The sequence below is a fragment of the Oryx dammah genome, unplaced genomic scaffold (assembly GCF_014754425.2).
Source record: "Oryx dammah isolate SB20612 unplaced genomic scaffold, SCBI_Odam_1.1 HiC_scaffold_9, whole genome shotgun sequence".
In the NCBI taxonomy this organism is placed as follows: domain Eukaryota; kingdom Metazoa; phylum Chordata; class Mammalia; order Artiodactyla; family Bovidae; genus Oryx; species Oryx dammah.
The window spans coordinates 6,399,290-6,427,225 of record NW_024070193.1 but is presented as its reverse complement, the minus strand read 5'-3'; the positions used below and the strand labels follow the sequence as shown (position 1 = coordinate 6,427,225).

Below are 27,936 nucleotides of genomic sequence, written 5' to 3'. Positions count from 1 at the left end.
TCAGTCTGCAAGAGCTTCAGCTCACATTATGTTCTTTCCATCTGGCAATAAAAATTCCTGACTCCTTACCCTGTTTGTTTAATGAAATGAAGAGAGTAAAATGCCACGCTGAAACACTCCTTCATGAATCAGCTCCTTCCCCAGGGTCTCTTGAAGATCGATTGGGGAGTTTCAGTTCCCCCGGAAAAGGAATAAAAGACTGCTTCAACCCATGAATAGACTTAATTCCAGCACGCTGTCCTGTGAGTAGAACACGGGCTCGCAGAAAGTGTGTTCTGATATCCAGAAGAATGGCCTCCCCTTCTGTCCCCAGAGTATGAAGGCGGGCTGAGTAATCCAATGGCAACATCTCTAAAGCAGCCTTCTTAATATTGATAAAACATGGAAATCTTACAAAACAACCAGGGAGTGGTTATAAAACATGAAGCAATTTCCAAACAAGAGTGATAAGAAAGGCTGGCTCAGGACCAGACCCTAGGGGAGCTCGGCTGGGATCTCTGAGAGGGCCAGAAGCAACAACTGGGCTTCCCCAAAACTCAGGAAGGCTCACCAGCCAGGCAGAAGCCCTGGGTCGGTACCCAGGGCAGAATGCCTTCTCCATCTCCTCAACCAGGAAGCCCCCAAATGCACCAGCTGCATTTATACTGTGTGTGAGTGTCATCTTGAAAGCTGTAAGGGGGAGAAAATTGACAATATATGTATCATAAGAAGATGGTGACTGCAGCCATGAAATTAAAAGACTGAGGGCAGGAGGAGAAGGGGACGACAGAGGATGAGATGGTTGGATGGCATCACTGACTCAATGGACGTGGGTTTGGGTGAACTCTGGGAGTTGGTGATGGACAGGGAGGCTGTGGTTCATGGGATCGCAAAGAGTCAGATACGACTGAGCGACTGAACTGATACTGATATCATAAGCATTTGAACTATTTTTCTGCTAGGTCTTATTTTAGTGTGTGTGTTTGTTGTTCTGATCTCCTGCAGCAGGAGACAAGTCTCCCTGGAGGCCTGGGACCAGAGTCCTCCACTGGGGCAGGTCTCTGGACTTAGTTGTCATTTCCTAGATAAGGGTCATTGTGGCAGAGCCACAAATGGCATCCTGGTGTACAGCTGAAGAAGTCAAGCCATACCACACACGAGACCAGAAAATAGACTTTAATTTTACATGTACAAATGTTGCCTTAAATTCATAGCAGTTACGAAAACAATGTATACAAACTTCAGCTTCCAGGGAAAAGGAGAAGACAAACATTCGGCAGTTGGAGGCTGCTGTGCACATCAGCCCAGGAATCCGACTTTCTGTCTCTTGGGCCCCAGGCTCTCCTCCTTGTGTAGAATACTCTGCAGGGAGGCATGCAGCACCTTGCCCACGCGCTTGCCAGTCTGCAGGATGGAAAAGGGCAGACAGAAGAGGGCACACGCCCGCCCGTGAGGCACACGTACTCTGACTGAGAGAAGCGTCCCTGCCAATCAGCCATTCCAAAGCCGCACACATTCCATCGGCCTTACAGAACTTTCATTCAACATAAAAACCCCAGGGAGTTCCTGGTGGTCCAAAGGCTGAGACTCTGCACTCCCTATGCAGGGCGGTCGAGTTCGATCCCTGGACAGGGAACTATAGATCCCACACGCCACCACTAAAGATCCTGCATGCTGCAGCTAAGACCAGGTGCTGCCAAAAAAAAACCCAACCCTCCAAACCCCAACACCACAGTAGGTAACATTCTGGGAAAGCCTCTATTCTGAGAAAGGGGAAAAAGAAAAAGGCAACCCCCAAGCAGCAAGCAGAAAGGAACAAAAGCTGCCTCGGTCCTTAGCTGCTGCCACTAGAAGCAGCAGAACAGTCAACCCAGTCAGAACTTGGCTACAGCCACTGCGTTGCAGAGAGAAGGCATGGAGAGACCACGGGGAATCCAGAATCTGTCTGATGAAGGAACAGATGGTGCTGGGAACCCTTTTGAACAAGCAGTGTCTACTCTGCCTGCCACCAAACGAGACCTGCTCAGATAGGACCGAAGTCAATACCTGAATAGAGTCTTTGATGTCACTGCCATGCAGAGATGCTAGAAGCATAGATCGCTGGAATCAAGGCATGTCACGAGGTCAGACAACCCCACAGATTTCCTAATTAGCCCCCTACACAGCAGACAGAAGGGGGCTTTGACCAAAAAATCCCAACTATATAAAAATCTTTCTTTATGCAACTGTTTTTGGGTCACATGAATCATTTCAAGAACATTATGCACCGACTACAAGTTTCCTCTTCAAGCCTTCCACGTTCTCATACCAGCTTTAGTTCACTTGTGCTACTGGTTCCATTCCCTACAATGTCAGGGAGAAAGACACCCAGGCCCTGGCCCCACCCCAGTCCCCCTAGTCATCGGTGGACTCTCCCCAGGGCTGTGTGGCTTTTTCCCTGACCCCGGACTATAACAAGGGATGAGACCCCCATATCATGAAAACTCATATGAAGAGAAGAGCTTAGTCTAAAGACCAGGAAGGGATTGAGTCTATGAAATGTGAAATCAGGATTAAGGTCGAAAGTGACTTTGGAAAGATTTTTATCGCAACATTAAGAAAAGGAAAAAATGTCCAAGTAGGGGACACTGACTAGGGAAACTGATTATTCATATGAATGAAGACAGGGAGAGAACAGGAAATGAGACAAACAGGCCACCAGGACTTGCAAGATCTGGACCTGGATTTGCAGGAGAGGTTACAGTGGCCGGAGGCGGCAGACACACAACGAGCTGAGTGTCTAAGCTTTATCAGGAGGGAAGGGGATGGGAGTGCCAACCAGTCAGCTCAGGAGCAGCTGGAAAGTGCCCGAGTGCTGCTGCCAGGCCTGGGGACACTGAGGGGAGCAACCCGCCCAGAGGCTGTGGGGGGCTTTCCCCCATCCCTCTTCATTTCCATTTACACGCTTCCAGGCCCACACGGAATGGGGAGACCACCATCCTGTACCCCCAGCTCCACCTCTGCCCACTCTCCTTAACAGGCAGGAAGCAGTCAGCCCAGATTTCAGTTCCCTCATCCAATCACCGAAGCCTGGGATTTGGCAGTTACAGGTGACTCTTAACATTATCAGTCCAATATTCTTATTCAGAAACGTGGCACTGGGGTCAGAGAAGGAGAGGATAAGGAACTCTTATGGGCCAGTCGTTACCTCCTGGTCCCAAGCCCCCACCCACCACCATCTCAGCTAGCTCAGCGACATCTGCCTTATACCAGCTGCCCTCCAAAACCCAAAACTGAGGTGAAGAGGGGAAAATGGGGAGAATGTCCAGTGTGACCAAGGGGGCAGGAGGCAGCAAGCGCTCCCAGCCAGGTCCCAGCACCCACTTCAGAACCAAACGCACCTCCAGCATCTCGAAGATGCTCTCTGGGTCCAGGCTGCCCTTTCCCACCTTCCTCACGCACGTCACGACTCCCTTGCTGGTCACGGACACCAGCAAACTGGCCAAGGAGCAGGCCTCCTCCTGAAGGGTAGCGTCCACCACGTGCCGACAGCCAATCTGCAAGACGAGGGCAGCAGTGCGCACGCGTGGGCAACGCACACCCCGAGGGCCTCGCAGAGGCAACACCCATACACCCACTCAGGCCTAATGTTAGATTCTGTTCATAAGGAGAATATCTGAAGCACTGTTTGCTGTGCTGTTGAAAGGCTGTGTGAACAGTGTAACAGAAGCATGAAATGGAAATACATGGTAGGGGGATGGTGGTCAGAATTAAAATTCAGAGACCTTCCAAGTCAGGGGCTATCCATGGGTCTGCAGCAGAGGTCCCCTGGATGTTTTATTGATGACAGAGATGAATGCAGAGGGCCCATGCTGATGGACGCGCTCAAGAATGAGTCAAGGTCAGGTGGCTCTGGTCGTCCCAACACTTCACCACAGCCCAGGCTCATGTAGCGATCCTGGTGGAATTAAACCTGGCCTGTCAGTCTGATGTGTATCCACTGAATCCCGAGTGGAATCATGACAGTCTCAGTCAGAACAGGCCTCTCTGCACAGTCCTGGGCGGTGCCAGTCTCGCATGAGCGTCAGCTAGCCGCTCCGCTCCACAGGCCTTGGCGCTCCACGCTTGATGTATTAGACATTCAGGCCCTGCTCCGGCCCTCATTTCATAAATGTGCTCATTAGGGCCCACAGAGGGGACAGTGTCCGCCTTTCAACCACCTTTTTACTATTCAAGCAGCCCAGACACCAGAGTTGAAAGAATTAAAGGAAATATGCATTCAGGGTATTTTGGTGAAATGCCCGGTAGACAGAAGGAGCTCTGCAAACTCTGGCTACTGTTACTATGAGCGCACTCACGTGCTCCTGAGACCAGAGCCACATCTTCCAGTTAAAAAGAGAAAGCTGTTTATGGCAGTGGTCTCTAATATTACAAAATTAAGGGATTTAGGTTAAAGGTACTTCTGTATGGGCTGTAAACCATAACTTCTCAACCTACTAGGTAACAGTAACGGGCCAGGGTTGGAGGAGATTGACAGGGAAGAAAAAACCATGAGATATAAGCTCATACTTTGCACAGGGTGACGATGCAGGGGACATTCTCCACACTTAGCTGGATACAGTCGTAGGGGTCATCGGACAGTTCAATGTCCTTCGACCCTTCTTCGTCTTCCAGAACACGAACTCTTGGTATCCTAGAAGTAGAATTAAAATTCCCAGTTACTGAAAGGAAACATGGTAACTTCTTTTTCTTAAGTTGGAATCCCTGTGCCTCAGAAGATGAAGTCATGCTGTGCCTGAGTTTCCCCTCAGCCCTGCCAAAAGGGTGCCGGTGACACGGATGCAGTCAGGAAAGGAGGTCTTTTAAAAAGTGATGCTGGGCAGAGGGAAGTGGAGAGGGGCTAGAGAGGGGGGGAGATCGAGAGGCACAAACTAAATACTGCGAATGAGATAAGTAAGCTACATGGATACGCTGTACAGCACAGAGAATATAGTCAATATTTTACAGTAACTGTAAATGGAGTATAATGTATAAAAATACTGAATCACTATATTATACACCTGAAGCTACATGAATTATACCTCAACAACAACAAAAAATTTAAAAATGAAATTTAAAACAATACTTGGTCAACCAGATATCCAAAAATGAGCCCTGATCCCTACCTTCTCACCAAACACAAAAATCCATACTAAATGGACCACAGATGTAAAAGGTAAAAGGTGAAACAATAAAGCTTTCAACTAAGAACATCTTCACGACCTTAGAGTAGACAAAGATTATTAAATAGGACACAGAGTACTCATTGTAAAGGAAACAGAACTAGCCTTCAATTATAAGTGAACACACACACACACACATCTTGGAGACACGGCAGGTCTGGTTTCAGACATCACAATAAAGCAAGTCACATGAACTCGTCCATTTCCCGGTGCATATGCAGGCATGTTTTTACTATAGTGCAGTCTATAAGCTTGGCATAAGCATTATACCTAGAAAATGAAAAAAGAAAAAAGTGCACATACCTTAATTTTAAAAGACTCTTAAAAAACAAACTTCTTTATTTTTAACTGGAGGATAACTGCTTTACAATATTGTGTTGGTTTCTGCCGTGTTACCAACATGAATCAGCCATAGGTATGCGTATGTCCCCACCCTCTGGAACCTCCATCCCACCCCCCTCGGTTGTCACAGAGCACCGGATTTGAGCTCACTGCGAAAAACACTATTATTAAAAAATGCTAAACATCATGTGAACCTTCTTGCAATAGTAACATCAAAAATTACTGACCACAGGTCACTGTGACAAATATGTAAATAAGGAAAAAGCCTGAATACTGCAAGAGACGTGAGGTGAGAAGATGCCGTTGGGAAAATGGCGGTGACGGACCTGCTGGCTGCAGCACGGCCACAGACCTTCACTTTGCAGAGAAGGCCACACCTGCTCAGCACAGTCCAGGGGCGTGCAGTGAGACAAGGAGCGCCTCTGCGTGTGCATGATGTAACACAGACTCAGACGGTAAGCTTCTGTTTGTCAAAAAGCATTATCTGGAAACTAGAAGATCATCCAGAATGGAGAAAACAAATTATTTCTCTGTGTGCGTGTGTGTGTATAACTGACACATTACACAAAGAATTCCTACTGAACAGAAAAGACAGATGACCCAACAGAGAAATGGGCGAAAGACTTCAACAGGAACCTCAAAAAAAGAGCCTATTCACACCGCCAATAGACACTCAGAAAGGTGCTCAACTTAAAATATTCATCAGGAAAGTGCAAAATAAAACTACAATGTGATACCAAGACACACCTACCAGAATGGCTAATATTAAAAAGACCAAAAAAAAAAAAAGGGCTGGCAAAGACACAGAGCGGCAAAGATGCAGAGCAACTCAGACTCTACACAAAGCTAGGAGTATCATTTGGTAGAAGCAATCTGGAAAACTGTTTCACAGTATCTGCTACCACTATTTGCAGGAGCTCAAAACTGGCAACTACTCAAATGCTCGTCAGAAGAAGAATGGATACATCAAGTGTGGCATATCCACTGGCAGTGGAACAGCACACAGCAACACAGAGGACCGTGAACACAAGCCACAACACAGAAGCCTCAAAGCCTAACGCTCGGTGACCGAGGCAGACGTCAGCGAGAAAACACTGCAGGATCCCGTGCCGACCAAGCACAAACCAACCTATTGTTTTAGGACTGTGGTTATCCTCGGGGGGTGTAGTGACTGCATGGGGGTACAGGGTGGGAGGGCTTCCAGGGGCGGGTGCTGTTCTTGTTTCTTGAGCTGGGTGCCAGAAACACAGTGGCGCCATAAAGCCGGTTCATTCCAGTGTGGGGTGGGGCCAGGAAGGAAAAGGTGGTCCATCCAGCTCCTGTTACGGAAGCAGCGCCAGTGCTTTTCCCTGTGCCTCTGACAAAAGCCCCCTCTGATTCAGTCCTGCTGCCTGTCCCTACACACGCCAAGGTCCAGAGCAGAGGGGTTTCAGCCAGAGAACGTCCCGCTAGGGTGCTGCCCCGCGTGAAGTCTCTGTGCCAGGTGAACAGTTTGAATTCTGATACGGTAAAAAATAAGCACGCATACACACCCCTTCCCATCACACACAAAGCACGCATACACACACACACACACACACCCCTTCCCATCTCTGTCACACACACACACCCCTTCCCAATCCTCTGGCCATAACGTGGTTCATCAGAAGGGCTAGAGGATGTTCTCGAGAGAATGGCCGCAACCCTTCTAGAAGGCCCTGACTATACAGAGTCCTCTCCACACACCAGGGGGACCGAGTGCCTTGCAGAGTCCGCGCCCCTTGCTGCCAGCACGGCTGTTGTGCTCTGGGAATGGGACTTGAAAGCTATGCCCACGACAGCTGTCCTCCCCAACCTGAGCAGCTGGGTTTACCATTCCGATGTACAGTTTGCCCAACACCTCCCCTACAGCCCAACAGCCTCATCTGGTTCTCCTCTCCCTTTCTGCCTTGGTGCCCATGGCAACCAGCTGGCAGGACAGGGAGTGATTTCTGAGGCTTGAGGTACAACAGATGGCAACTTCCTTTCTTTTCCAACAGAGCCCAAGGCCAGGCTTCTGCGGATAGCATCTGGGACGCGAGGCCTCACAGTGGCCACAAGGGCCAGGCCTGCCCTCGGCTAGGGGAGGCCCAGCAAGGGGAAGGGGACTCCACAGCTTTCGTCTCAACAGAGCTTCGATCCTGCTACGTCTGACCTACATTTATTCAACTTTGTTTTTGTTTGTTGTATTTTAAACTGTGCAAGTGGTCTAAATTCCACCACAGGAAAACTCCGAAATCACTTTTTTAATCACCCAGAATGCGAGCACTTGAAAATAACCGTAATGTCCATTTGGGGGTATTTTGTTTGTCGTTGTTGCTCAGTTGCTAAGTCGTGTCTGACTCTTTGGGACCCCGTGGATTAGAGCCTATCAGGCTCCTCTATCCATGGGATTTCTCGGGCAAGAACACTGGAATGCATTGCCATTTCCTTTTCCAGGAGGTCTTCCCAACCCAGGGATTGAACCCACGTCCCCTGAGCTGGCGGGTGGGCTCTTGACCACTGAGCCACCAGGGAAGCCCAGAGAGCAGAGTACAAAGCGAGCAGAGCCCTGGCCCCTGTGGAGCTTTATCTCCCTAGTGAGAGTATCTGGACGGTTGGCTGGGCCACTGGTTTTGACTCATTCGGCTGTTCTGTGGTTTTCGAACATTTTTCTACATGGTGCGTGTTTACTTATGAAATCCAAAAATTAAATACAGAAATATATCTAGTTTTAACTTATGAAATCTGTTTTCTGAAGCTTAAAATTAAATACCACCACTGTGGATGGGAAAACCCCTTGTTATCCTCTCCGACGAGCTTCAGTCGTAACGCCCTCCGCGGTCCACCCCAAGTGCCCCTCGGGGTCTCCACAGGCCCCCGGCACTGTCTGCAGCAAGGCTTACCTTGTGTTGAAGAGCGCAGCCTTCACAGCTATGGAGATGGCATCGAACAAATTCCCACCACATTCCAGCAGCTAAGGGAGACAGGGAGTGAGGCGGGGAGAAGCAGTGAGCATCATTTCTCACCTTAAGTATTACCGCAATGAAAGCACGCTGGTTCCTAAAAAATACGGACCAAGTGTTTATACAGACCAGGAAGCCGGGCTGCTTGGCCGGCTCGCCGCCACGCACAGGCTCTTCACCCTAACTGCAAGTGCTGCCTGCTGCCCCGGCTGTGGGACCACCGCTCAGAGGCCCCAGACTGTGTGGAGCAGCTAGCTGCTCAGGCAGTCGGGCCTACGCTGAGGGAAAAACCGCTCACCGGCGTTTTGCCCCCGCTCACTCTCAGAAGCACTCGGCAAGCGTTCCTCCCGTCTCTGCTCTCATGTACCCAGCCTCCAGACAGGTACAGAACTGCGGCCACGGATGCTGCCGCCGCCACCAGGATCACGCTGACGACCGCAGTCACTACTGCTCGTAACGACCGATGTAAATCTGATGCTCAAACACCTCACTCCATGGTCTCTGTTAAGCGTAGCAACAACTAAGGTCTTTCGCACATTTTCACCCGTGAGCAAAAGTGTTAACTGTACTCGAGTGCTCCTGTCCAGGGAGGGTTGGAGCCCATTATTAAGTGGAGGGCAACACACCCTTCTTCCTTACTACTCTCAAGAAGCCTTGGCCTGAGGTTATGGAATAAAGCCAGTGGGAAGAGAGGAGAAGAAGTCATGTGGAGAAAGAAAAGCCGTGTATTTCCGTGTGTGTTTATTTAGAGCCTGTCTCCTCTTCATCTCAACTACTGATTCCTGAGGCTGGACGCTGTCGGCTGTTTATTCCTTTCTCTTCAGAGCCAAGCAGAAGGGCTGCTGGGAAGGAGGAGCCTGGCCATTATTTATGGAAGACAGGCAGGCTCAAAGCCCGGGCCTTCCAAACTCTGAGAATCAGCAGGCACACCTGGCATGTCTCACGCACTGCGTCCACACCCAGGACAGTCTCTAAGTCCCACCTTTAAGCTTTCTGGGCAAGCCTCCAGTATACTCCAAGCATCTCTCCTACCGCCTCGTATAATTACTGCTTATCAGAACATGCTCTCCCAGCCTGTATTACCAGCTGGCTTGATAACTGCAGCATGTTTGTCGAGCAGCAGGACTAGCTCCCCTGCACCCTGGTTCACGTACAGACTGCTGCATGGCTAGATGCTGGCGCTGGACAGTCTGCTTCGATTCCTGTCTTTGCTGGGTGACTGCTGACTTCCCCAGCCTAGACCCACTTCTCCAGGCGTCACGAAGGGTGAAAGCCACTCTATCTTCCAGAGGTGTTCAACATATGAGTCTTCGTAAAGTCCTCCAAAGTGTGTCTGGCACACAGGAGGCATCAGCTAAGTGTTTTAAAAATATATCCTAATTTGCTCTTTCATCTTCCCTTTGTTCTCCTCACAGACTGTCCAGTGCGTCCACAGCTTCTCCATCTTCATTGCTGACAACCCCTTTGGAGAAGAAATTCTGACGCAGAAGGCCTGCGGGTGACCAGGACCCAGTGTACCCTGAGCTGCTCCTGTTCACCGTGTATCCCTGCTCATGGGAGAAGCCTATAGTTCTAAGGTGAGGCAGTGTCTCTTTGATGTTCAGCAGTTTTGCAAGAGGCTGCACTGAGAGGACAGGCTTCCTGCCCGAATCAAAAGTGCATGAGGCCCCCTCGCTGGGCCAGCCTCCTAACAAACCACAAGTATGTGGGGTGGCACCTCCCTGGGCAGCTGTGAAGCATGACTCTTGGCAATGACTATAGGCTGCCAGTTCCCGCCCTCCTCAAAACCAGCACCTGTAAAGCTACCTGCTTAGTAGGAATCAAACTCCTGCTTAGTAGGAATCAAACTCCAAATACAGACTGGAGATGAGAAAAAGGAAATGAACTTGTGATTTCATTAGTTTTACCCCAAAGCATCAGCATTCAGAACAGACCCAAACCTGCTGGACAGTTAAGCACTGCTCTTTTGGCTAGCTCTGCCCTATCTATGAGCAAACTAATTTAAAAGTTTCCAGAAAGCCCTGCCCTGTTTCATGCAGGGCTGACAATCAGACAGCCAGGCTGTTCCCAGTAATGAAGCTCACCATCAGTCCACAAGATAAGCCTTATCTTCATACTCATGAAAGGACTTGTTTGGTCCGTCCCTGGCTTTGCCCTCTGCCCTCAATATGAAGTGGAAGATGTAGTCACTCATCTCAAGGTTCACAAGATTAAAGGGAAAGAGACCTAGTAAGAGCCTGTACATGAGCAAGAAACTGGCAAAATAAAGCACAGCTGTAAGAGGGATTACTGCCACGTGCCCAAAACCAGGCAGACAAGTGATTGGGAGGGAAGCACCAGGAAGGAAATGGAGGGCTAGACCAGAAAGGCGCCTGCAGGCACAGACTCTGCAGAAGGAAAGAGGCAGGGCCTCGGGTCCTCATGGGAAAACAAGGGGGTCAGGGTAGGTGGGCTACAGTGTTTTCAAGGGAGGATGAGGTGAGGTCACGAGTTGGCTCTGGCGTTAAACAGCCCTGGCTTTGGAGCCCAGGATCACTGCTCACGAGCTGAGATCCCCTGGCAGAGTCCCTTGACTTCGCTGTGTCTCAGTGCCCCACTTATAGATGGGGAAGGCTAGTGCCCACTGGCAGAGCACCTGTGAGGGCTACACAGAAGTGCAGGTGAGTACTCATCTCCCGCGTCGCAACCCTGCTGATCAGCTCTGCTGGCACCGTCTGCAGAACAGCTCTCGTTTCCTTCTTTCCCGACAACCTCTGTGGATAATTTTGGGTTCTGCCATGGCAGATTTTCTGTCAGGTGGCCTCATCCGTGCCCTACTGCACGTCTGTTATATGTGCGTTAAAATCCATTATGGGAGACCAATGTTTCCCCAAGGAGTCTCACCCTGGAAACTGAGAGTGTCCAACTGAAGATGGGAAAAGCACAGGGAGGAAAGCAGGCCCACGGGTTTCCCACAGACGTGGGGCATGGCCGGCGCAGTGGCGTGAGACCTACCAGCACGTCCACGTAGAGAACCCAGCAGTGCTCGCGGGGGCTCACGCACAGGGACTTGAGGTCGATGCTGCTCTTGTTAAATATCCGGTACAGGGTGTTAGCAATCTCCGTGCCAAGGTCATCGCCTCCGCGACCTTCAAATTCAGGGGTAGCGCTGGCAGAGCTACGCAGAAGGGCGACAGCAAAGGGGTGAGTCTTGTCGAATGCAGAGCAGAGGGGCAGGCTTTGTTCCAGGTTCCCTGGGGGCCGCTGGGAGGAAAGGCACTGTGGGAAGGTGCACCTGCCACTCTCCCAGCGCCCAGATGCAGGCCGCGACCCGGGCCAGGACCGTGCCTGGCTGTGCTGCTGTGTGTGGCGGGAGTGGCCACTGACTTCCCACAGAAGCCATCTTTATCCAGAGAGAAGCAAGAACACTGGTGGAATGAACCACCGCCAGCAATAAAGAACTCTCATATCCTGAATGTTTACTAGACTCTTCTCTGGCAGGCCAAGGAAGGAGGAGGCCGAGAGAATGAGTCTGGTCTACAGAGGGGTGACAGTGTACACACCAACCCTAGATGGTGACACTCTCAAGACAAAACCACAGTGTAGGCACAGTACCTTTCCTGCGGTTATTTAGGATATGCACATATATACACACATATCTGATTCATGTTGATGTATGGCAGAAACTAACAATATTGTAAAGCAATTATCCTCCAATTAAAACTATTTTTAAAAGACATATATAATAGTATGTCAGAGTTCTGTCATAAACTTTAGATTATCATGGTACTGAAAGGCAGGAAACTAAGAACTGTTTGCTGACTTAAATATCTCTTCACTTTGGTTATCGCTTTTACTTTGTTATTTTTCAAGAGAAGTGCTTTTGCCTTCTTAGCTTCCTGAATTTTATGCCAAACTACCTCCACAAAGGAGGAGCAAGCATCAGCATGTGCGACCCAGACCCCCGCCCCACCCCAAGCACTACTCAGTGTTTTAATAGGAAATTTTCAAGGGTTTTGCCGTAACAAAAATAAACCCTTGGTACATGTGTGGGATATGTAGACACCCCAGTGATTATCTTATTGTAATGAATTTAAGGCCCAGAAAGACAAGAAATCAGTTGTTTCAGTAGGTCTCTATAAAACCACACGTGGAAACTCTCTGGTCCCTGTCCATCCGCTCGTCCTCCTGGAAGGTTCCAGGCCCTGGACTAGGCACTAGCAACCTAGAGACAGTGGGACAGGTGCAGACCCAAGTCAGCAGTTCCAGGGACGCAGCAGGGAGTCACATGGAAAGAGGCACACAGAAACGGTCGGGGAGGGTCCAGGGGATGTCAGTCAGTGTTGAGGGTTGGAGGGAGTCTTGAACCTGAAGATGAGACGAGCTGGTCTGACCATAGACGAGCAGGGGGATTCCAGCCCAAGCAAAACCCTCTGTGGAGGCCGAAGGCTGTGCCCACCCCATCTGTATGCTGAACCAAACCTCACCTCCTCACAGGTTTCACTGTGCCTTCTGGCTGGTCCACTCTAATACAGATATAAGGTGAATCCTGAAACAAGAGTGTAGTGTTGTGTAGTAACATTGCTTCTCTCATCACACCGTCTTCCCTGACCACTACAAGCCAGGAGAACCCCCCCAGTTAAAAATCCCTAAGAGAAACTTCACCACTGCTGTAGCAACCTCACCGTTCCTTCCCGGCCTCGGCCAGACTTGGGCACCGAGCCATGAAAAGAAGCTCATTGATGGTAAATTAATCAAGTCACTAGAGACCAAGTTCATTATTTTGCAGAGCCAGCAAAAGACAGCCTGTTTCTAATGTAAACCCTAAGCCATCAATATTAAGTCCTATCTTTTAAGTGTTTAAAAGCGCATCTGTACAGAGCTCTGGGTGGACAAATCCTGCAGAGGTCCTTATGCCTAAAATGTTTATCCTTCCCTCATTACAGTAGGCTGAGTCTTCCTGGGTGTGACTAATGACGGGATGGGTTCATTAGCTCTTCTACAGCCCAAAGGGACGGTTTAAGAACTTCCCAAGCCAGTTGGCTAAATTAATCTACCAACAAAACCACACCCCACTGTTTTTTTTGACACTGGTCTGGTTTAAAGTGGAAAATTTTCCCATTTTAAATGATTTCTCCCCGCAACCCTTAAAAAACACACACACACACACACACACAAACAGGTTAACCCTTTCTGCATAGCTGGCAGCCAGAGAAAGGAGGATTTAGAAGCCCATGAGACCATGGAAAGCTCCCGGGCTCTCCCCGAATGTGTCATTCAGCATGCTTGGCTTGTAGCCTAGCATCAGTCAGGTGAGCGCTCTTGGGCCCGTCTTATGTCTTATGTCTCAGGGTAATGAATGGGTGCTCTGGTCTTAGGACTTATGACTAGACCGCAAATGTTGGAGTTAATGAATGCAGACCAAGGGACTCCTAGATAAAAAAGCTTCTCTAGTACCAAGTTGAGAGAGAGAGAGAAAGAATGCAGGCTGGTAATCTTAGCCCCCTGTTCACAGGCATCACTGTATATTCTTCAGTCAAGGAACATACACGGGGTTTTATGGCATAAAACAAGTGCTTTCTATAATTACAGTTACTGAAACTGATTCAGATCCTTTATAAAGTATAATCCAGCCCCTCTTCCAGGGCTGCTGGGAAATCACTTATGGAGCTGGATAAACAGAAAAATCCTGGGAAGGCTGCCACTCCCAGTTCTCCAGCCTCCTAACTCATCACCTCCACCCTGCTCCTCCTGCTTGGCATCTCTCTGCTCTGACTGATTAGGCTGAGATCAAGGCCATGTCTACCTGGAGCAGGACTTGAGACACTAGGCCCATTGTTGTTCCCCTTGCAATCGATCTCGCCTGCAGAGATGTGAAGTCTTACAGCCAGGTGGGCCAGGGGGGACGCTGGGCCTCATCTCCTAGTCCCCTAGCCCCTAGGCAGGTCCTCTGGGGGCACACTGCTCATTTCCAAGCCTGCTGAAGCGCCCCAAGGGTATGGGAACAGTGGCACATTCTGAGTGTTTCATCTTAAGCCCGCATTTGAAGTTCCTGGGAGAGTTACCTCGTCAGCTCTGCAGACTTTCAGAGCCCAGCGAGCCTCAAATGACTTCTGCAGGTTACCTCTCTGCTTTGCCCCCAGCCTCGACCCTTCAGCAGAGAACGGTGCCCGCTTCAAGCAGCATGATGTAAGGAAGAGAAATCGAGTGGCTCCACCCACCAATTCAGGGCTTGAAACCAATCCAGGTTCATCGTGAGTGAAGAAAACAAGTGATCACACTTAAAAGTAGTTAAGATTCCAGACAAGTGAAAAGCGCGAGACACGCTGAAATGTCCATGAATGAAGTGTGTTCTCCCCAACTGCCCCAGCTAAAACCGGAAGCCTCTCTGAGCCCAAACACAGTCCCTAAACCTATCAACCGGCGGCCAAAGAGCGGGGAAGGGACCTGATGGACGGCCCTGGTGGTAACCAGAGTGACACACCAAGCTCACGAATTCTCACCTTCTGGCCTTCAGATGGAACCATCTTCCCCAAAGTTTCAACCTTCTTATACCACAGCCTACTCTCAGGCTACAACTAACGAGCCAGATACAGAGGCAGGAGTTAGAAGGTCCGAGTCCACTCCCAGCTAAAGGTGCTGCCAGCTATCTCTGGAGCAGAGCTCAGGAACCTGTGTTTTCCTCTTCCACAGGTACAGGGACCAGGCCAGTGTCTCAGGTACCCTTCCCTCAGGGCATCACTTCTGAGACCCAGGGAAAATCACTGGGGTGGGGAAGGTGTCTACCCCAGGCTCCGTATTTGATTCCAAGCAGATGAAAAGAAGTAGAAGCAATTAGAAGAAAAGCAATTAGTTTTCCATGACCTCTCTACCACTGGGAATTGAAATAATTGAAAATATGAAGGTTGCTGGCAAGTAGTTAAGTCAAGCTGGGCTCAGGCAGGCGGTCCCACCACCACCCAATTGCTTTCCTCCCACTGGGTAACAACTCTGTTTCAGCCTGTGGATGGGTGTGTGCCTTGAGCTCTCTGGCAGAAGCCCCACGCTTGGGGCCCAGGTGGGGTTTGGGGCAGCACCCTGAAGTCTGGGCACAGCCACGGGTGCCCGGAAGCCATTCTTACTCGCTGCGTCAAAGTGTAGGGGGTTTGTTTACACAACTATGAGTTGCTCTTTGAAGACTCAAATAAGCTTCTGATAAAGGTGGCAGCCAGAGGTGCTTGGTGACCTCTTGTTTGCAGGAAAATAGGGTTTTATGAATCTCATAGTGATTCCGTGAAGAAGGGTGCCACCTTGAGAAACAGATTCAAGAGAACTTCCCCGAAAAGTGGGGCTTCTAGGCCTGCTGAGGTTCTCTTGAGATTTACAGAGGAGGAGAAAGAGAGCAGCCACTCTCAGTCAGGAGAGAGGGGCTTACTTCTAGAAGCCAGATCTGGCGAAGAGGCTGCTCAAAGGCTCCGCCCGCCTTAGAGCCACCCTCTCCAGCCGGGACTAGGAAGGGCCATGGGCAGTGGGCCAACCTCGAGCCACGTTCAGACGCAGAGCCACAGGGAAACGTGGCCCCTGCAGCAAGCATGAGTGCAGCACTCTCCCCGGTGTGGCCGCACTGACTGCCTTTGATCTGCCTGAGAGGAATGAGGCAGGAAATCACGGAGAGGAAGAAAGGCGAGAAGATGACAGCCCCTAACACGTGGTATCTGCTCTTCAGTGACCATTTACCGCACTCAATCAGGCAGATCAAGGCAAGAGAGGCATTTCTTTCTTCCTCCATGAGCAAAGGAATGGATAAGCTGGAGGCCTGAACAAGGTCACCACCATATACAGCAACTTAAAAGATGGGCTGGTTCCACTGGGTGACCCGGAATGCTGAGAGCGGCTGGGCAGAACCGAGGGGAGACTGCTCCAGGCGACCAAGACTAGGGGCAGCAACGCACTGGGAGGAAAACTAGCCTGAAAGATGAACAGACATCTGCTGGAAACTCTGCGCAGGGCATCCTGCTAAGGCTGGCTTCTGCAGGCTGTATGAAATAGGAAGAGCAAAGGCTCAGAGCTGGACCTGAGCTGGCATGACCAGCTGTGTGAACCCAGGAGAGTCACTTATCCTCTCGGGACCCCTTGTGTCATCTCTTACTGGAGTTTTGTGAGCACCAACGTCTGTGTTTGGAAGACTGCAAGTCTGCAACTCGCCATGCAAGTGTGGGTCAGCATCTTTGCAGGAAAGGGCTGACGTCACAGGCGGCTGCTACCTTTAGAAGGGCCTGCTTGCAAGGCTGGCCGTTGGCTTGCATCTGGGCACTCGGCTCTTAAGAGAGGACCCAGTCAGCGGTAAACTGGGCCGAGACTGTGCCGCTACCGTACGGTGTATGCCAGACGCCTGCTTTCCTTCTGGCAGTCTGCAGCTTCACTGTGTGTAAAGCAGACGGTGCCTGCGTCACCAGTCAAAATCTTGGGTGTTGAGTCTCTACTGGGTTTCCTTAGGCAAAATTATCACACATGGGTTGCTGTGTTTCTGTAACAATCATAGCTCTGAGTACAACTACATGCTCCACGCTGAGTCCTCCGAGTCCCTTCAGGAACTCTCCGACTGTAGGGGCGGTCTCGCCCCTCCACCAGTGAAGTATCAATATTACATATCTGCACCTAGCATGAACCAAGAGAGCCTCGTGCATTTCAAGGAGGCTCGCTGTCGCCCCTGCTGGCTGGAAGAGGGAGTGACAGGTAGAAGATGGAACAGGGCCGGCCGCCCGCTGAAAAGCCCCACGCCTTCGAAGAGGAGGTGGAGAGAAAGAACACTTTGGAAAGCCCATGGCAGGTGTAAGGACTGGGTGCTCGCTCTATTTGCATTACCTAACGTCCTCATCATCACCCCAGTATCATCATCTCCATTCTTTAGATCGCGAGATTTAGGCACAGAGCGGCTGGGTAACCAGCCCAAGGTCACACAGCTGGCGGAGAAGAAGGCAGTGAGGAGGCCAGCCGGCTGGCTGCTGAGGGTGCAGAGTCTTTGCTCTTCCCTGCGCCCACGCAGCTTGCCCGGCTGCCACCCCCTCCGCCTGTGAGATGCTTGGCTGGTCCTCGTCCCCGCTCTGCCAAGTGAGTTATGAAAAGTTTTCTGCAAAGCTAGAGCCGGAAGACTGATGGGGCCTTATAGCGCAACTGAGTCTTGTCAGGTATAAATGATGATTTTTCAAAGCTCAGTGACACCCATCATTTCCTATGACTCTTGTAACTACCGTGTGCTGGATGGCCTGGCAGGCGCCCTCCTTTTTCAGACGGGTAAAATGAGGCCCGGCTTGGCTGATCAGGACAAAGGCAGGCCCTATGCCCAGGCCTCCTCCTGCATTTCCCGGGGCCTGGCACAGCAGAGAACTCGGCACATACCTGCTGGCCGGATAAAGGATGATTAAATACAAAATAAAAGTGGGCTCAGCAGGAAACCAGAGGTTCATTCTCTGAATCTTCTATCTTTTAAATCACTTTTCTTTAAAACCATGTGCAGAGTACTGACCAGTCAACAAAGAACTCCAAGTAACCTTCGTTTGGTTTCTCCAGCTTCGGCGTCCCCATTTCTGCCTTCACGCCCACCAAGATGTCGGTGTGACCCTGTGGACACAAGCAAGAAGGGGCCTCACTCGGGGCGGACAGCCTGCCACCCAACCACACCCTCGTCTCCCAGACACACACCTCCGGGGACTCTCTTAGGATCAGTGCTGGGACTTGAAAAGGGGCCCTTTAAGAAGGAGAGGCGTTCTTCAGATCTACACAGAACCCCTCCCAGAGTTGGCTGTGGGTCTTATGTTTCCCCTGGAACAAAATGGACCCTGAAAGCCCAGAGGGGCTGGCTCCTGAGAGCCGACCCATTCCTCAACATCAGTACAAACCGTGGGCCCAACACTCACCAGCTTGACCCTGGCAGACCCACTGGTGTTGGACACCACGTCGGTCTCCACTTCGACACATCGGTAGTCGTCACAGCCGCGGCCGTCCACACGGAGGTCTTCCTGGGTGCAACAACCAACATCCTAAGGCTGTGGGCCTAAACCTCCAAGAGGCTCCTCAACTGACTCTCTCCTTTCCCCGCTAGAGAAATACGCGGTACAACAGCTCCTTTTAGGGACTCGTCCAGAAATCCTGTCCTGAGAGCTGATAACATTACTGCCTTACATGTGAGGAAATGGAGACTCAGAGAAGTTAAACAACTTGTGTTCAAGGTCCCATGGCTAGGGAGAGTAAAGCTCGGCTTCTCATCTAGGTCTGAAGTGCAAAGTCCAAACTATATACCACCATCCAGAACAGGTACACACAAAATCCGAACAAGAGACATAATAAATAAGAGCTGTTTCTTTCCAAATCTGCAATTCTGAAGCCACAAGAAACACGGATTGTCAGTTACAAGTTCCCCTGTCTCAGCTTGTAGCCCTCCTACCCCCTAAACCCAACCAGATCTACTCTGTAAACGGCTGGAAACAATCAGCTGGTGTCTTCTAACACAGGCATTCTCTAGGACAGGGTCAGCAGTTAGGCCCCCAGGCTGCTCGCTCTGTAAGCCGTCCCATGGGAACCCAGCCATGCCTGTTCACGCAGGGATTCTGCGGCTGCTCGCACACACCGGCAGAGCTGAGGGGCGGGGACAGAGACCACATGACCTGCAGCCCCCACATCACTACCACCTAGCCTTTCACCGGAAAAGTCTGCCGACCCCTGCTGCAGAGGACGGGCTTCAGGGTGGTCTACGTACTGCCTGGCTTTATCCCCAGTTATTTACTTCCTCAATTATTTACTCCTATCTGTGTAACTCATAGATAACCATTTTATGTTGTGGCTTCTAGTATTTATCTTGTTGCTCAACGAGCTCCAGATTTCATCACTGGGAGTTCCCAAGGGTTGCTTAACCCTCAGATCTCTTTAGAGCACTTCTTTACTTCTGATAACATGAGGAGTTCCAGCCTCTGGGATTTTCCCTGCCCCAACCCCAGGATCAGCCCATTTCCTAAGGAGCCCTGGTTCCCTTTTATGAATGGTACTTAAAAACCAAGATCTGGGTGCTAAGTAGATTCACTGCTACTAGGGTATCATTGCTTCTAGATCTTCTCAGTAGAACAGAGCCAGAAAAAAACATGTGTGTACTAACCCACGCATACACACATACCTTTATTTATGTGGATTATCAGTCCACATGTGGATTAAAGAGCCATATGTTCATACTGAGAGTTGGTTCCAACCTTCCTCCTTGTCTTATCTGTAACTTCTCTCAGGGAGAAACCTGGCCCTCATTATCTACAGTGTATTTGTTAAGTCTCGGAATACCCAGAGTTTTAGAATTGTTACTGGCACACCCCTATGAGAAACAAGTTTACTAATACAGTATTTGTGCAGAGTTCTTTTTGTCTTTAGCCTCACATGTTGTTGTTCAGTCGCTCAGTTGTGTCCGACCCTTTGCAGCCCCATGGACTGCAGCACGCCAGGCTTCCCTGTTCTTCACCATCTCCCGGAGCTTGCTCAAACTCATGTCCATTGAGTTGGTGATGCCATCCAACCAGCTCATCCTCTGTTGCCCCCTTCTCCTCCTGCCTTCTATCTTACATAACCCACTCAAAACACCTTTCCCAGCTGTCCTCCTGTGCCTCTGTCACTCACTTGCACCCCTTTCAGGTTCCATTATAACTGCTGACGTTCCATTTTGAGTCCACCACATCCTGGCTACTTTTAATTCCTATTGACCTTTGGGCCAGGTGGCCTATCACTAGGGCGCTAGGAGTCACCGCTGTCAGGAGAGGTGTGCTCAGACAAATGTCCCTCTCCCCTCATCCCTAGTTCATGCTCCCCTCTTCGTACTTCCTCCCACCCACTCCATCTCTTTAGCTCCTGGTTCATCGTTCCATTTCTTTGCACAAATGAACCTTTACATGAGTATTTTTAATATCCTTTCTTTCTTATACAAAAGATAGCATACTACAGATACTCTTTTACACTTTGCTTCTTTTTAAACACTAATGCCTGTGCAGGAAACCACTACACATCAGCTCATACAGGCTGTTCTCATTCCTTGTAAACTTTTTTCCTGAAAGCTCTTTCTTTCAGAAAAAGAATCATCACTTCATTAGATTCTCAAAGAGGGTAATGCTCCTCAAAATGTTAAAAAACAAGCACAAAAGAAACCAAAAACAAGCAAAAAAAAAAAAAAAATCCAAAACAAAAAAGCAAACCACTGTTCTAAACTATGTAACTATCGGAAACTTATCTTTAAACTGCTTGACTAACTGCATATCTGACTTTTTTTATTTTGAGAAATTAAAATACAGAAAAGGAAAACACTGCCTGCTCTCGCCACACAGTACCAACTAGTACCATCTGTCGTTTTTGTTTCAGCTCTTTCGCTCTTTCAACTCCTATTAAAGGAGAGAAAATAAACAATCCTAAATCAGGCTGAAGTCCCTTTGCAGCCCTGCCACTCCCAGCCGTCCTCTCCTTGGAGGCAACCCCTACCTGGAGTCTGGGGAGAGGGGTTCTTAAAAAGCAACAGAATTTCATGTCTAGGAGAATGAGTCTCCTGAACTCTGTAGAGAGATCTCTCTTCACTGGAGGATCCAAAACTACGTAACTGTGTCTCTTTACAACCCCACCTACCCCATCCACCCCCATCCACATGAAGATTTCCTAGGCCCATCTCTGCTTGCTCCATCCCTAAGGTATGCATGCGTGCGTGCTAAGTCTCTTCAGTCGTGTCCGACTCTTTGAGACCCTATGGACCATAGCTCACGAGGCAGGAATTCTCCCGGCAAGAATACTGGAGTGGGTTGCCATGCCCTCCCGCAGGGGATCGTCCCGACCCAGAGACTGAACCAGCATCTCATTTCTCACGTGTCCTGCATTGAAGGCAGGTTCTTACCACTAGGGCCACCTGGGAAGCCCATCCGCAAGGGATATCCTGATGGAAAGTAAAAATCTGGCTCAGAAACATTTACATTGAATCTTTGGTAGGTTATATGTATGGCCCAAGTGTGAGCGTCACTAGGAGCCTTAGTCATGGACTCCAGGCCTGGTCCTGCCACTGACTCGCTGCTTGACCTCAAAGGCGCTTCTCTAATTCTATGGATGTATACATGAAAAGAACCACCATTGTTTGCAAGAACTAAAATAGCAGCTACTGTTTAATGCGTATTTACTATCTACCAGGCTTCTCCGGTGGCTCAGTGGTAAAGAATCTGCTGGCAATGCAGGAGACATGCAGGAGATGTGAGTTCGATCCCTGGATTGGGAAAATCCCCTGGAGTAAGAAATGGCAACCCACTCCTGGAAAATCCATGGACAGAGGAGCCTGGCAGGCTACAGTTTATGGGGTAGAAAAGAATCAGACACAACTGAGAGACTAAACAACAAGGAAAAAACTACTAACTACCAGATAATGTGTTAGGAAATCCATACATGTTAATATGTCGAATCCTCACCATAACCCATAACGTTAAGATTTTTCATTCCATTCTACAAATGAGGATCAGGTTGAGATGCTAAATGGCCCAAGGTCAGAGCCAGTCAATAGCACTTGAATTCCAAGCCAGAGCTCTTAACCCCGCTTCCGCAGTCTCCTGTGTTCTAAAGGGTCTCCTCATTGTGCAGGTCAGGCAGCACAGGCCTCCTGTGAAGTTGAGCTGGCTGGTGACCGCTTGGCCCTAGTGAGGATGCTAACGACTATGAGAGCAGCAGGGCCACAAGGCTACAGGGCTTCCAACTATGCTTTAGATTACCACCTGCTCTGGAAAGATCTAATCAGAACCCTTAGAAGTGAGAAGGGATGTCAGAAAACTGGGCCACCAGCGCTTCTCTTTCCATCCCTTAAACCACTCTCTGAGCTCTCTTCCCTCAGCTGGGAAGGCTTGGGTGACACGTAAGAGATAAACAAGCAAGCTACAAATTTCCCTTTCCAGGGATGCATATTTTTGTTGTTTTCCATCAAAAAAAGCACACAAAAGGAGAAAAACAAACAAAATCCATGAATCACTGCACACAGGACTTTTTCAAAATCCACTTTTTCTCATAGAAGACTCTAGGAATCACCCAAACCTGGCGATTTGGCCTGGCTCAGAGCTTGACACCCTACCACAATTTTTTATCCACCTGCAGTACTCAAATGAAGGAACCAATCCATGTGTGAACACTTAAACACTGGCTGCCTCAATAGAGGTGTCTACAGGTGACTGACCAGAGGAGCCTTGTCCTCAGGGGATAGGGGACTGAGCACCTTTCCAGGTAAAGGCCTTCTGAATGCAAGGATGGGTCCTGGTGACTCAAGTTGTTCACTTTGTGATTGCAACAACCCTGCTGGTTGGGTGTGACACTGAATCACCTTCAACCTGTATTAAAAACTCCACTGTGCACACCAGCTTTGGGACCTTGAGCAGGTTAATTCCTGAACATCTCTGAGTCTGTCTCCTTGTGCAGAAGAGGGAATAACCCTGAACCTGCAAAGTTAGAGGAGACTCTCCTGCACAGGGCAGCTCATAGGAGTCCCTGCTCAGGATTTCCTTCTGCTTCTGGCTACATGTATTAACCCACTGACTCCTTAAAAACAACCCAGGGAGAGGTTACCAATGAGGACGCCAAGGCGCCAGGTTTAACTCCTATTTGACACAAGACAGATGACCCAGCCCAGAGTTGCTATTCCTCACACCCAGGTAACCCAGTCCTACTCCCTAATAGCAGCTGGCAGTTGGCTCTTGTAATACAGCACATGAAGTGGTCCTCTGAGGTGATGTTAACCCCTCACTACCTTGCAGAGATACCACTTTGCCAGCAAAGGTCCGTCTAGTCAAAGCTAAGGTTTTTCCAGTAGTCATGTACGGATGTGAGAGCTGAACCATAAAGAAGGCTGAGCACCGAAGAACTGATCCTTTCCAATCGTGCTGAAGGAGACTCTTGGAGGGTCCCTTGGAGTGCAAGGAGATCGAACCAGTTAACCCAGAAGGAAATCAACCCTGAATATTAATTTGAAAGACTGATGCTAAAGCTCCAGTACTCTGGCCACCTGATGTGAAGAGCCGACTCACTGGAAAAGCCCAATGCTGGGAAAGATTGAGGGCAGGAGAAGGGGCCGACAGACGATGAGATGGTTGGATGGCATCACTGAGTTGATGAACATGAACTTGGGCAGACCCCGGGAGATGGTGAAGGACAGGGAAGCCTGGCGTGCTGCAATCCATGGGGTCACGAGAGTTGGCTGTGACTGAGCGACTGAACCATAGAGCGCAGAGCTCACTGGAGGAGAACGGAGACCAGCTGGCCTCCCTACTAGGAAGCCACCCCACTTTAGAAGGAGCCCGGCTCTGCAGGCCCAGGCCTAAGACCCAGCAGGCAAACCAGATGTTGTCCTCGTTCCACTCTCCAAGCCTGCTGGGTGGGCCCGCATTCCTTTAGGATGGGATGCTGTTTGCCTTGCAAAGCTGCAAAGCGCCTGACCCAAAGGCACGCAGGCCAGAGAGTGGCCAGCTCTCTGGGGCCTGAAACTGATTCTCTCCTTAGAATCTGATCTCTGATCTGGGAAATACTTGGCAGGGAAAGAGAGTTAAAGAGGAGCTGATAGGTCATGATGTGGAGGGAGGCTGGAGAGGCCTCACAGAAGTAAAGATGGGTGGGTGGCGTGTACCCAGGTGGAGGGCAGCCTGACCGCAAGTGGTTGCGGAGAAGGGAGACACTTCAGCAGAGAGAAGTAGGGGTGTCTCCAGAGACATAAAGGCAGGCAGAGTCACACAGACACGTGATCCATGCTGGGGCCCTGGAGAGGCAGTGTCCAGGAGCTGCCTAGGGACAGCTACACCCAACAATTTAACAACCTCTCAGTTCAGTTCAGTTACTCAGTTGTGTCAGCTCTTTGCAACCCGACTCAATCTCCCCAAATAAAAAGAGCTTAAATCTCAACAGCCACAGGCTGAACCCCTCATGGGGTCACTGTGAAGGCTGCAGATACAGTACGGATGGTTCCGGACGAAGCCACACTTCTCACGGGAAAATCTCAACTGGGAGCCAGCTTCAGGGCTGAGCGCACGCCAGTCGTCCATGTTCCCTTTCCTCGTCACTCATGGTCCTGTTCTGTCCCCCAGATGGATGTGTTCTCATTTTACACAGGGGGAGCTAGCTTACTACACTCTTACTGTGAATGGTGGAACTGGGAGGAGCCCTGCTCAGTCCACTCCAAGTCCTCATCCAAACAGAAGCTGGAGGCCACTGACCTTGTTAAGGGAAACACTGGCAGAAACCACCTGCCCTGGCCAGACCATTAAGGTTCCTATAATAACCATTTGCAGGAGATATGTTATCTTACAACAGGACGTCCTGGTAAGGAATGCAGAACTAATAAGCTACTGCTAACTTTTTCTTTTGGGAAAAGTCAAAAGGAGAGAGGGGATGCCAGTCCATACATACTACTAATGTCCCAGAATCCTCCTTGCTGGAATCCACCTTGGCTGAGTGATGTGTGTGCCCCCAGGAAGGATGCTGCATCAGGACGACTGGCCAGAGGCAGCCCAGAAACTAACTTCATCACCGTGAAACCCGAGGCTGCGAGCTGCACAGCACAGCAGTTCTCCCGGGTTCCCTCACCCTGCTGCTCTCCACTTGGGTGCCTCTTCCCAATAAAGTCTCTTGCTTTGTCAGCACATGTGTCTCCTTGGACAATTCATTTCCAAGTGTTAGACAACAGCCTACTCGCTGGCCCTGAAAGGGGTCCCCATTTCTACAACCTCCTCAGGCAGAGGGGCAAAGATTTCTACAGCAGACTCCAGGCAGGCTGGACCAAGCCAGTGGCTGGTCCAAGGTCCAATGTCTAGTGACTGCATCAAAATCTCCCAACATTTATGAAAATACCCATTCCCAGGCTCCAGCCCCAGCCCTAGCCCCAAGGATTCTGATCCAGAAGGTCCAGGTAAAGCCCAGGAAGCTGTATTTTGTAAGTAAACGGCACTTCAAGGTCTCAGAATTACTGGGCTAAGACAGAGGTTAGCAATGTCTTTCCAGGGAGGAAGAAAGCACACATTTAGCCAGTTAAGCAAACCTGAAAAGAAGATTAAATGCTAATTCTGGAAATTCTGAAACCTGCCCCCAATTCCTGAATATAAGAACCAGCTTGGGACTTCCCTTGTGGTCCAGTGGTTAAGACTCTGTGCTCCCAATGCAGGGGGCCTGGGTTGGATCCTGGTCAGGGAACTAAAATCCCACAGGTCTCAACTAAAGATCTCACATGCTGCAACAAAGACTGACGATCCCTCAACTGAGACCCAGCATAGCCACATAAATAAAATACTTAAAAAACAAAACCAGTCAGATACAAGTAAGTAAAACAAAAGCTGTACAAAAAAATGCTAACTAGGGTTCTAAAGAAGCTTAGAACCAACGTGGGAAAAACACTACCTAAAAAGGTAATAGTAATATATGTCCATATACTATTTAAGGCCTAGAAAAATGGCGGGGGGTGGTGGTGGTTCAGAACTTGCCCTCCCTGCTCCTGTTTTGCCGATGTGCTTTCAGAGGACAGAGCAAAGAAAGAGAAGTGGAAGCAGTGGGCATTCTCCCCGGCTTTTATTTCTGGGTGCCTATTTTTAAAAAGGGAAAATAGCACAAGGCTTGAGTTGGGCTTTACAGTCAGATCTGGATTTATATCCCAGTTCCACTGTACAAAGAAAGGGTGGGGGGGCCGCTTCCGGAAAAAAGGGAACCAGGCATGCATGGCTTTCTGGACACAAGGAAAGCCATTTTAGTCCTCAGCCTTTTTGTGATCTACACCTGGCCACCATGCTTGCCCTTGAACATGTCACGGTAATTAATCATCTTGAGGTAACTACAGAATTCAGGAAAAAATGGAAAAGCACTGAAGAAACAACAGTTCTCAGATAAAACAGAGCCCTCGTTCTTCTTCAACGGATATACTTAACAGTTTGATACAAACCTTTGAGTTGTTCTACAAGAACTCAGGGGCCCACTCAGCTGGAGGATGGTAACTCCAGGATAAGACCCCAAAGTGGTCACAACCTGAAGATGATGTTGCCCTTTTCTTCCCCTTGGTGAAGTGAAGCAAAGTGAAAGTCGTTTATTCGTGTCTGACTCTTTATGACCCCATGGACCGCAGTCCATGGAATTCTCCAGGCCAGAATACTGAAGCCCTTCCCTTCTCCAGGGGATCTTCCCAACCCAGGGATCGAACCCAGGTCTCCTGCACTGTAGGCGGATCGTTCAGCAGCTGAGCCGCCAGGGAAGCTGTCGCCTTGGTGACTCCAATCAACTAGAGCCTGGACTCCACTGACGTCTGCCCCAACGTTAGGCCTCCTCCTCTGCTCAAGCCCCTTCATGACTATACACGTGCCCTTTGCCTGTTTTCCAGTTTTGCTATTGGTAGACATTGCTTCTGAAAAGATTCCCAGAGTCCCCTTGCTGCTAAGTCGCTTCAGTCCTGTCTGACTCTGTGTGACCCCATAGACAGGAGCCCACCAGGCTCCCCCGTCCCTGGGATTCTCCAGGCAAGAACACTGGAGTGGGTTGCCATTTCCTTCTCCAATGCATGAAAGTGAGAAGTGAAAGTGAAGTAGCTCAGCCCTGTCCGACTCTTAGCGACCCCATGGACTGCAGCCTACCAGGCTCCTCCGCCCATGGGATTTTCCAGGCAAGAGTACGGGAGTGGGGTGCCACTGCTTCGTCCGAGAGTCCCCTTACTTGATGCAATTAATAAATTCCTCCTTCTCCCATTCTCTGGCTTGGTTGTGTTTTTTGGTTCAACATCCAAGGGTCAACCCCGGAGAAGTGACGGCTACCCACTCGAGTGTTCTGGCCTGGAGAATTCCATGGACTGTATAGTCCATGGGGTCGCAAAGAGTCGGACAGGACTGAGCGACTTTCACGACCAAGAGCCAAAGCCCAGTTTTCCGGTAATACCACCACACACTTACCTTACGACCTCAGACAACTGACTTAACCTCTCTGAACTTAGTTCCTTATATGTAAAGCAGACATAACACTCACCTTCAGGACTTAACAAAAATTCAATGAGATTAAAAACTATGACAGAGTATGTACCTAACAAAAGTGAGACACCTCAGCCTTCAAAGGCTGAGAGGGGATTTAACAAAATCAGGGACTGCCCACCGCGTCCTACCCGAGCTTGGAACCTTGTAGACCCGGAAAGATCCAAGTACGCATACAGTCTTAAACGGATGCTCGCCGCCTGGTCCCAAAGACGCCGGCACGCGCGGCTTTAGAGCTGCACATGCCGGCCGCACAGCGGTCTAATCAAAGGTAAACCCAGCCTGCCGCAGTCTTTCCGGGCAAGCCGAGGCCCGGCATCGACCCGCAGGGCCAAGGGAACCCGGAGGCCGGCGCCAGTACTGCCCGCTGCCGCTACCTGAACGCCATGCACAATGTACACCTTCTCCGCCTCGCTCAGCGCCACCGACGCCATGCCGCTGAGCCTCCCCCGCCGCTTGACGTCATCCGCC

At 49.9% G+C, this 27,936-nt stretch overlaps 1 protein-coding gene across 1 annotated transcript; it reads right to left on the bottom strand.

Moving 5' to 3' along the window:
• Nucleotides 1-1,138: 1,138 nt before the first annotated feature.
• Nucleotides 1,139-27,936, bottom strand: EXOSC7 (exosome component 7). The gene is made up of 8 exons (XM_040246780.1): nt 27,843-27,936; nt 18,361-18,462; nt 17,970-18,064; nt 11,480-11,642; nt 8,426-8,496; nt 4,528-4,651; nt 3,360-3,515; nt 1,139-1,383 (listed from the first exon to the last, which is right to left on the bottom strand). Exons 1-8 carry the CDS (start codon nt 27,897-27,899, stop codon nt 1,279-1,281), a joined length of 873 nt encoding a protein of 290 aa, XP_040102714.1. The 5' UTR covers nt 27,900-27,936; the 3' UTR covers nt 1,139-1,278.

What these genes read in the sequence shown, in the direction of transcription:
- EXOSC7 (XM_040246780.1), bottom strand. Translation starts at nt 27,899, where the DNA reads ATGGCGTCGGTGGCGCTGAGCGAGGCGGAGAAGGTGTACATTGTGCAT. An exon ending in ACATTGTGCATGGCGTTCAG is followed by an intron (nt 18,463 to 27,842) that starts GTAGCGGCAGCG and finishes TGTTGCACCCAG; the next exon opens with GAAGACCTCCGTGTGGACGG. An exon ending in GCTGCGCTCTTCAACACAAG is followed by an intron (nt 4,652 to 8,425) that starts GTAAGCCTTGCT and finishes TTCTACTTCTAG; the next exon opens with GATACCAAGAGTTCGTGTTC.